Below are 10290 nucleotides of genomic sequence, written 5' to 3'. Positions count from 1 at the left end.
AGTTCTATTATACTATTTTTTATTTTATATTATACACAATATAAATATACTAAAATTAATTACTACAACATGAAATATTTCATTAAATACACAAATTCACAAAATAAAATTTTTATAGCCTCTTTAATCAATAATCATTGTACAAGTTTGTCTCTTTCATTAAATTCACAAATTCATAAATTCATCTCGATATTACAAGCACACCACTTTCTTCTTCTTCTTCTTCTTTTTTTTTTTTTTTATCTTTTCTTATGTTGGTCATGCTTCATTTTCTCCAATTTCAAGTCAAGAACTTCTCGAGTAAGAGAAGAACAAAAAATCTGCAAAAAAATAACTATTTTAAGACACCAATACCAATATTTCTACAATAAATCTCAATATGATATATTATTATAAAGCATGAATTATAAATGCTATTTTAAATTTTTCAATTTTAGGTATAAATATACCTGCTTCTTTTTAGGTAAAAGAATCACATTCTTCTCCCTTGTTTGAGGTAATGACTTAGTATGAGATTTAGAAACACCTTCTGTTATAGTAGATGATTTACTTGGAATCTAAAATATAAGAAAAATAAAATATTATTAGACCACCCATAATATTATTAAACCACCCATAATAAGAAAGGGAAAGAAAAAATAAAGGGGCACTCAAAAGTGCATGCACGACTCTCTGTTTGTTTTATGGCTTCATTTTTTTAATATTCAGTTCACATATTAATTTGTTAAGAAGTTTTATCGTGATAGTTGTTGGTTATTAAATAGAATAGAAAATAATAATATTGATTCAAATTGTATGTGTTTATGAAGTGAAGATAAAAAATAAAGGAATTAAAAACAAGAGATATATTAAATCAGAATCAAAATATAATGAACAAACACATTAGAAATGTAAAGGTTTAAAAAATCTTAAGACAGGTCCAAAGGCGTGCATCAGCCCACTATGAGCCCACTATGGAAAATTGAAAATTTACAAACAAGTTAAAAATTATTGAACAAAATAAAATAATAAAAAAAATACTAATTTCCAATATTTTAGTAAAAAAAGAAGAAGTTAATATTTATTTAAATATAAAACAGATATAATATAGCTTGAGTACTGCTGTACAAATACTTTGAGGGTAGCTTAAATCTAAAACAGGAAATTATAAACTTAGATATCATTCTTTGAATTCCGAATGAATGCTAATGATACTATTAGTCTATACACGCTAAGATTGGTTCATTGTAGATTAAATGATTGAATACATTTAACACTATGAAAAGTAAATTTTATAAATTATTATTAAGAAAAAATGCAAAGAATAATATAAACACCTCTTTTTTAACAGCAAAAACTTCATGATTTGTTGTTACAGTAGCTTCTACTTCCTTCGTATTTGAAGTAGTTGACATAAAAGAGAGATATGAAATTTCTACTCCTAAAAAATTTTTCTGTAGTTAATTCAAAAACACATTAAATCTACACAACATCTGTGACTTTATGTCCTCCACTCTTTCTTGAAGTTTTATTTCCATCTCCTCTTGCATCTTTTGTTGTATATTCTGAATTTCTGTTTGAGCATTCTCATTAACTTCTTCAATTAACCTCTCCGTCTCAACTTGAGATCTAGGTCCCCACAAATCTAAAGCTACAACACCTCTACCATAAGTACGGACACGACTGGGTTGATCTTTTCTTAATACTTGGAAAAGTATATCATCTTGATTTGTGCTTTCTAATTTTTTAGGATGTGAAACTATGGCATCCTCAAGCTTGGACTAAAATCCAAAATTCAAACTACATTAATCTATGACAAAAAAATCTTCCCTTTAGCTCTTGCTCCAATGTCAAACTTTTTCTGTACTATGATGTAGTAATACTTAGTTTTTAAGATCAATAAAGAAAAAAAAAACACCTAAGTTAAAAGAGGTAAAAGTGTAATGCAATGGTAGCTTCCTACAAATCTTCCCAATTATCTTTAAGTCCATGCCAACTTGTGTATGTCAATGGAGCAAGATGTGCATTTCTAACCAAAGTCCCTAAATGACTACTTAACTTGGCTCGATTGCAACCAATTGGTTGACCATACTTATTTAATCTTATTGGCAGCCGATCCTCATAGCTTAAACCATGAGTTTTAAGGCACTTTGTCGGACCCCTTTTTTTTTTGGTTGCTGGTCCTGTTATGGAAATAAATAAATAAAAGACAATAATGCAAAAAATAATATGCCTTGATTATAAGTATTAAACTAAACATAAAACATAATTACTTATTATCATCATCATTAGTTTGGGGTGATGCTAAAACTGGTCCTGTTATCAAGTATTAAAAGCAAAAGTCATTTGAAAGGAAATAGATTAACCGTGACAAAAGTCAAAATTATCTCAGTTTCCTAATTTGTTTGTTTCTGTGGTTTTTTTTTTCTTTTTTAAAAAAAGAATCGGGCAATAGTATCAAGGTATTATCAAATTCAAGAATAAAATACACATACACAAGCAGGAAATTAAAAATAGTATTATTTTATTTCTTTCAAATCACATGAAATAAAGGCACACTTACTGTCATCATTAGCATATGGTACTAAAGGTGTTTGATGAGAAGGGCTTGATGCAATATCCTCTAACTCACCAATGATATTAACCATAAAACCACCTTTCAATCCTCTACTTTTCTTCACGGTTGATATTAATCGGGATTGACAAGGACCTAATCTAATTTGCTCTTCTTGTTCATAGATAATATATCTCATTGAGATGCTTGACCTTAAAGCTTTGTCTTTCTTGTTTCCCATAACACTATAACAATTATAGAAAGTACGTAAGATAAAATCTCAAGGCCAAAGCTCAAAGATATATAGTTTATAGTTGATGCATGAAGAAATAGAAGAATCTCCCATCTAAACTAATAATTGTAATATTTTTGCATGAAAGCAGTATTAGCATACATACCAATTTGATATATAATCATTCAAGCAGAACAAGCAGTATTAAGTAGAAAATAACAAGCATGTATTATTACATTCAAGCAGAAATAGCAGAACAATATTAGATAGTGCTAAATCTTTTTCTACTCCAAGAAAATTATACATGTACTCCATCACAAGATCGATCTCACAAAATATATATTACTCATTACTCATACATATAGCTACATGAATTATTATTGGGTACATTAACAACATCATTGAAAAAAAATATAGATTAATTAAGCAAGCACTTTTATGAAGTAAAATCAACAACACATACATGAAATTAATTAAAATATCATATGACAAAATCTATGAAAATTGGAAGTTTCTATTAGCTAAATAGTTTTGATAATCATGGCTTATTATTTGTTTCAACTTGTTTCTTGGTGGCTCCAATGAAACCACCAACACCACCAATGGCATCGGCACCACCACCAATTCCTCCAATGCCACCACCAATTCCTTTGTAACCTTATGCACCGACTCCACCAACTATCCCTTTTCCTATTCTGCCTCCGCCTCCATAATCACCCCCTAAACCACCACCCCCACCGCTACCTCCTCCAAAACCATCCACTAGACCACTACCACTGTCTTCGCCACCGAATCCTCCACCAAGGCCTCCTACTCCTCCTCCTGTGCCACCAATTGAGCCTACTCCACCACTAAAATTAAGTGAACACAAATTATTATCCATACACCAACTAACGAAGGCAGCCATAAATGGACAATTAAAAGCAAACACAATCATAATTGAACAATTAAATAAGAAAAGACCAGAAGAACAAGAACTAAATCACAGCAAAAATAAGAACTAAAATCAAGAACAAAGACCTATAATAATAGCAAAAGAGCAAGAACAAGAACTAAAAAAATTAAAAAAATCACAGCAAGACCAAGAACTGAACAACAAGTAATCAACCAAGGCAGCCATTATAAACCAACAACATAAATTAAGTGAAAGAAAATTATTCTCCAAACACCAACTAACCAAGGCAGCCAAAATTGAACAATTAACAGCAAACACAGCCATGATTGAACAATTAAATAAGAAAAAATAAGAACAAGAAATCAAACCAGTAAATCATAGAAAATACAGCACGACTAAGAACTAAACAACAAGAAAAATAACTTAAATCGCAGCAAATCTTCACTCGAATAGAGTATGAGGGAGAGGGAGCACGATGGAACTCGAGGGAGAGAGAGCATGGCTGAAAACTGCATCAGACGGTGGTAGAACGAATCGACGATAGCGTGACGCTGGAGTGACGCCGCTTGGTTTGGGTATCTGGAGAGTGGAAGGCTAATTCCCTTGCTTTGATAGAGATTATTGTCCTTATTTATGGGGGGTTTTTGTAATTTCATTTCTTGTTCTCCATTCGATTCCTATGAGAAAGATAAAAATAGTGCTCTTACTATGAAGAAGAGAGAGATTGATCATCATTGCTTCTTCAGTTCTTTTTCTTTCTATATTTTTGTTAGTATATTTTTCATTAAAAAATTTCTTAATTTTCTGTATTTCTATATTAGCTTTTTTCTTTTTTCTCTCTCTATAATATAATGCTGGCTGTAATTTAGTTTTTTAAGAAAATATCATTTTTGTTATTATTGTTTGCTCAACTGATTCTACTTATAATTAGATTCAAATTGATGATCTTTTTGAAAAAATTGCTCTGCTTTACTTTTTAGTTTTTACAGTTATCCTATCTTACATGGGCATAATCAAAAGAGAGAGTATACAAACAGAAATGGATTATTTTTATGGAAATGGATTATTGTATGCATAAAAACACAATGCATGCAGAATTATCTATAAAAATCTATCACATTAATGGATTATTGTATGCAGAAAAACCATCAAATCTAATTTCCTTTCCACCAAGAACAACCAAACAAAAACACTCAAATCTAGTAGTAACATTTCTGCCAAGAACCAAACCAAAACCAAAACCAAAACCATCAAATCCGAAAACCTTTCCTCCAAGAGTTCATCATCTTCTAAAACCACAACCCCCGACACTACTGGCTTCAAGAAGCTCAATTCCACAAGCTCCACCTCCAACAAGAGTAACAAGCAGCTCAACTCCCCTATTATTCCCTCATCCACTTCCAAGTTCAAGAAGCTCCATTCCACATCAACATCAAAACAAAAATTAGAATCCAAGCTTAGTAAGAAAAAGCAACTAGAAAACAGAGGATATGAAAACTTAATAATGTATGATTTTTAACAACTTAATAAGCAAATAAACATGTTTCGAGATCGGTAAATAACCTAAATTCAAAACCTAACTACTAAATAACCAATTAAAAACTTAAATCAACTAATAATTATACATCAAATTAATTATTACCTAAAGATTAAAGAGGATTGAAGGAGTAAGAAACTAAATAAACAAGAGAACTGAAACTTACCAGGCCGTGGGACGAGCTGACAATGGAACCGGCAAGAAGACGGCGGTGCAGGCGAGAAGACGACGGCGGAAGAGGATGAACCAGAAGCGAGACAACGCGAGCTGGAGTGAGAGTGAGAACACCGGATTGTGGTTTCGATTCGCAAACCATGAGATCGAAGAGGCGGAACGAGAGATCGAAAAGGCGGAACGAGAGATCGAAGAGGAGGAGCGAGAGGTGGTTTCACAGCTTCGAGAGTGGGAGTGAGAAGACGCGTGAAATTGGGGAAAAATGAAGACTGAATAGAACACCCCTCGAAAGTGGGAGTGAGAAGACGCGTGAAATTGGGAGAAATGAAGACTAAAGAGGACATCTCCTTTGTATTTGGTAATGTTTGTATTTTATTTTTATTTTTTTTAAATAAAAATAATTTTTTTTAACATTTATTTTACAAATGTTACTAAAAGTATAATTTTATTAGTATAGCTAATATTTTAAAAAATATTAGATAAAAAAATTAGTAAATATCTGAATTTTAGTAGTGGGTATTTAAAATATCCCTTATAAGATTAACCACTATTTCTTTAGACTTTTTTTTTTTAATCTTGAAGATCGGTGAATTCATAAGCACTTTTTGAGATTGATTATTTGAGATGAAATAAAGTGAACCTTGTTAGTTGAGAGTTTTTGAATTGTGTTTTTTCAAATAGAATCATATTTGATTGGAAAATAAAGCAAGTGATAATTTGAGAATTTTTTAGGTTTTTCAAAGTTAAATGAGAGTTTTTGTTCTATTTCATTAATAATGTGGGGACATTTTTATTGCTAAAATTAAATTTTCAAAATGCAGAAGACCTGAATTCTTTGGAGAAACCTATTACCTATGTCTTCTCAACATTACAATGTGTCATAATATGAATGAAATAAAAAAAAAAAAAACTCTCCTTTGCTTTTTTTTTAAAGTACCTAAGAATTTTTTTTTGATAATTTTACCTTTTAAACTTCATTCAACTTTCTTATTAAATCTCATTTTACTTCTCACATTTAATTATGCTTCATCCAAATACAACCTAAAGAGTTTCCGAATAAAAGGACAAGTCCCACTCACTAAAACCAGAAGATTCATCTTCCATATTATCTTTCTCTTTCACCTCCTCAATCATGGCTACAGCTTCCTTCCATTCCAACCTACTCCCCTCATTCCACTCACAACACCCCATCCCAACCCTCAACATCTTCAACATCTCCCCTTGACCATTGCTTCCTCCAACCATGTCCTTATCAATCACCTCCCCACTCACAATAGATTTCACCCATGTCTCTAGCTCCTCGCTCGCACCCTTTCCGTGCCTCACGTAATCTGCAGGAAACCTTCCTGTCAGCAACTCCAGTATAAGGATCCCGAGGCACCACACGTCAGTCTTGTCGCCAGGACTGTCGTGCTGGCTTCCCTCGGGAGACTTGAACGCTGCCATGAATTGCTGGGCGTGGCTTTTGTTTATTGCTGGCACGAGTTGGTATTCTGTTAAAAGAGGCTTGTATGCATGATCTAACAAAACATTTGAGGATTTGAGGTGTCCATGGGCCAGCTTTTGGTCTGGAAATTCCTTGTATAAGTATGCTAAGCCTCTTGCTACTCCTTTTATGATCTTCAAACGAGTTGGCCAATCTAACGCTAAACTTCGTTTACCTGCACATTAGCAATAATAATAACGTTATTAATTAGAAAAGGTATAGGTAGAGAATAAGAATACTAAATAATATGAATAATGAATATGTCGGAGGTTTAATTTAATAGGTATGTAGATGATTATGTTTATTATTTTTAATTGGATGGTTATTTCTTTTGATTCGATTTACTAGTGCATAATTAACAATGGTTGGATGTTCATTTCACTAGGTGTGTAAATGGTTATTCTAATGTTAAGGTTTAAGAAGTAATTTGTTAATGGAGTATTTTTTTTTACTTTATTAGGTTAATTTTAGAGCCTATTGTTTACATTATTTACAAAAGTCATTATCTACGTAGCAAAACTCAATTAATTATCAATTCAATTAGGCATCCTTTAAAAATGGTACAACATTCAGCCTTTTATTACAATAATTTAAAAAAAATTAAAACAAACACATCTAAAAATTATGAATAGATTTATTGTCTTTTTAAAATTAAATACATATTCAAAATACAATCTAAAAAAACTGAAATTTAAAATTTAAATTTCTGATTCATATTTAATATATTTAATTATTAATATATTATAATTTAAATACATATCTAAAAATAAAATTATTCAAAATTCAAAATTTTGATTGGCTTAAACCATCAAATTATTAACTAAACCCGTAAAAAACACTCAAAGAAGCAGAGAAGTCACGTTTGTCCCCATGTAGAAAACCCAAAGGCGCACATAGAAAACTTAGAGGCGCACATCGAGAAGTAATCCTCTGCCGTCGTTCATCCGTGCCACCTTCCTCTTCCGCGCTCATCCTCAACGCTGCCTTCCTCCTTCTCGGCGCTCATTCGCAACGCCACATTCCCTTTGTCAACACTCATCTTCGTCGCCGCCTTCCTCCTCCTCGTAGCCGTTCGTCCGCATCAACGTCGCCGTTCGTCCACGCCAAAAATTTACCTAAAGTTTGGATGAGTCTCTAACACCATTACTTTTTTTTATTATTCTGTATAAATTTTGATTTTTTTGAAATAAAAATCGAATAAAATGACTTGAAGAGATTTTCATATATATTGCAATCATTATTTTTGCATGTGCAATTTCTGTATTTTGGAAGTGTTTTAAAAATATTTTCTGTATAATTTCATAATTTTAGATGTGTTACAATTATTTTTTAATGTTTAAATTTAGATTTTATATTTATGATTTTGGATGTGTTTCAAAAATATTTTCTATATAATTCATAATTTTAGATGTGTTACAATTGTTTTTTAATGTTTAAATTTAGATTTTATATTTATGATTTTGGATGTGTTTCAAAAATATTTTCTATATAATTCATAATTTTAGATGTGTTACAATTGTTTTTTAATGTTTAAATTTAAATTTTAGATTTATGATTTTGGATTTTGGATGTGTTTTAAAAATATTTTTTGTATAACTTAATAATTTTAGATGTGTTACAATTGAAAAAAAAAACTACAATTAAAAATATTTTAGTTTGTGTATATAATTATATTCGACTATTTATCACTAAAAAGTCGTAAAACAGATCCTGCATTTTATCAAAGGTAATAAGTAAGGGATTAATTTTTTTTAAATGCACTGATTTTGATTTTTTTTTCTGCAGATACAAATTGGAATATTAAAGAAGAAAACCGTGTAGTCACCAAAAAAAAAAAGAAGAAAACCGTGTTATAGAGAGAGAAGAAACGTAAAAGAAGGAAATAATAACTAACTATGAAGTGGATAGAAAGTTAGAGAAATTTTAGTTTTTAAAAGTTAAATTAATCTTAATTATAAATGCGTATCTTAAAAAATAGGAATATGTTTTAATTAAAAATTAATTAAATAATATTAAAGGTTGATCAAAGGCTGAATTTTGTTGTACAAGTAGCATTTTCCATTAGCTATAAGGGAGACCTGATTTTTTTATTAACTATTTTGTTGTTAGAGAAACAATAAAAATCAAACTAATAATAATGCGTTAACAAAAACTTTGCACTTTGAAAATTAAAAAGTATTGTATAAAGCTTTTCAAGAAAAAAGCAAAACCAATTAATTTATCATTTAGTATATGAAAACCTGATTGAAATTTTGTATACAATATAAAAACTTCATTAAAAACATCTATATTTATTAATTCCTTGATAGAATCGGTTAAAAGAAGAAAAAAACGAGAAGAGAATTAGTTCATATTCTTAAGTGTTTCATTTTCTTTTCATGTTTATGAAATATATGTAAACATAAAAACACAATTTCTTTATTTTGATAATAACTATGCTAGTATAGTGTGTCAAGACTCAAGAATATAACAATTAATTAAGAAATATTAAAATGCAATAATAAATGATAATCATACCATGAAGATGACTAGCCAAACTCCCATTTTGAACAAAGTCATAGACCAAAAGCTTCTCTTCTTTTCCATAGTAGAATGCAACTAGAGGGAGCACATTAGGGTGTGTCAACCTCCCAAGCCTTCTCATGTGCTCAAAGAATTCTTGTTTTCCAAGCTTGTTCATGTTCTTGAACCTCTTCACCACCACAACTTGACCACTATGAATCATAGCTTTGTAGGTTGATCCAAAGCTTCCACTGCCGAGGACCTCGGCCGAGGCCCTCAGCAGGTATTGCAGATCAAAAACCTCTCTATCTTCCCTCACAAAGTTAAAGTCTCCTCCTCCTCCTCCTCCGTGGCCGCCGCCACCATCTTCAACACTCTGAATGGATAACACGGCTGTCGCAGCCTCAGCCTCAGTCGCAGCCATGTCTATGGATTTTGTTTCTATTGATATACTTGGCTCAATGGATGCCCTTGCCTCCATGGATGTCGCTATCTTGGCCTCATCACTTGAAACTGCAACACTACTCTGATGTTTTGATGCATTTGCAGCCTCTACCAGCTGATTAGGGTTTTTGGCTTTTCTTCTGCGATTTATGATTATGAAGAGTGCTAGGATTAGAACTAAGATAACCACAATTACCACTATGATAATTATAATTATTAGTGTGCGATGTTTGTTAGTTTTGTTGTCATTTTGAGGGGTGGGTTGTTCATTATTGCTGCAAGGGTTGCTTAGAGGTTTTCCACATAGTCCTTTGTTACCTGATACACAAGAAAAATAAAAAAATTAATTATAGACAATTTGATTTTGTTGGAATTAATTTTGATGCAGATAGTGTGATTATTCATATTTACTATTTAGTATATATATCAAAAATATTATTTGCACACCAAAATAAACTAATCATAAAAAAATTTAATTACCAAAATT

General features: G+C 31.1%; 1 protein-coding gene and 3 long non-coding RNA genes across 4 annotated transcripts in view; 1 reads left to right on the top strand and 3 right to left on the bottom strand.

The window, feature by feature from the left end:
- The window catches only part of LOC110268101, a 25284-nt gene extending 21296 nt beyond the window's left edge, over window positions 1-3988 (top strand). Inside the window, exon 3 of the long non-coding RNA XR_002356158.1 lies at window positions 3722-3988. This is a non-coding gene — a long non-coding RNA (uncharacterized LOC110268101). The remainder of the gene's footprint in view (window positions 1-3721) is intronic.
- LOC107623777 lies at window positions 96-555 on the bottom strand. Its single transcript, XR_001616617.2, has 2 exons — window positions 450-555; window positions 96-320 (listed from the first exon to the last, which is right to left on the bottom strand). It is a non-coding gene; the product is annotated as an uncharacterized LOC107623777 (long non-coding RNA).
- LOC110268100 lies at window positions 2057-2810 on the bottom strand. The gene is made up of 3 exons (XR_002356157.1): window positions 2543-2810; window positions 2253-2295; window positions 2057-2162 (listed from the first exon to the last, which is right to left on the bottom strand). It is a non-coding gene; the product is annotated as an uncharacterized LOC110268100 (long non-coding RNA).
- The window catches only part of LOC107621059 (pollen receptor-like kinase 4), a 6408-nt gene continuing 2312 nt past the window's right edge, over window positions 6195-10290 (bottom strand). The window contains exons 2-3 of the mRNA XM_021114002.1: window positions 9375-10121; window positions 6195-7032 (exon numbers count right to left, since the gene is read on the bottom strand). Coding sequence (XP_020969661.1) covers window positions 6413-7032; window positions 9375-10121 — 1367 coding nt within the window. The 3' untranslated portion in view covers window positions 6195-6412. The remainder of the gene's footprint in view (window positions 7033-9374; window positions 10122-10290) is intronic.

This window comes from Arachis ipaensis, chromosome B10, assembly GCF_000816755.2.
Source record: "Arachis ipaensis cultivar K30076 chromosome B10, Araip1.1, whole genome shotgun sequence".
In the NCBI taxonomy this organism is placed as follows: domain Eukaryota; kingdom Viridiplantae; phylum Streptophyta; class Magnoliopsida; order Fabales; family Fabaceae; genus Arachis; species Arachis ipaensis.
Note: the sequence above shows the minus strand (reverse complement) of the source record. Positions and strands in the feature narration are given on the sequence as shown.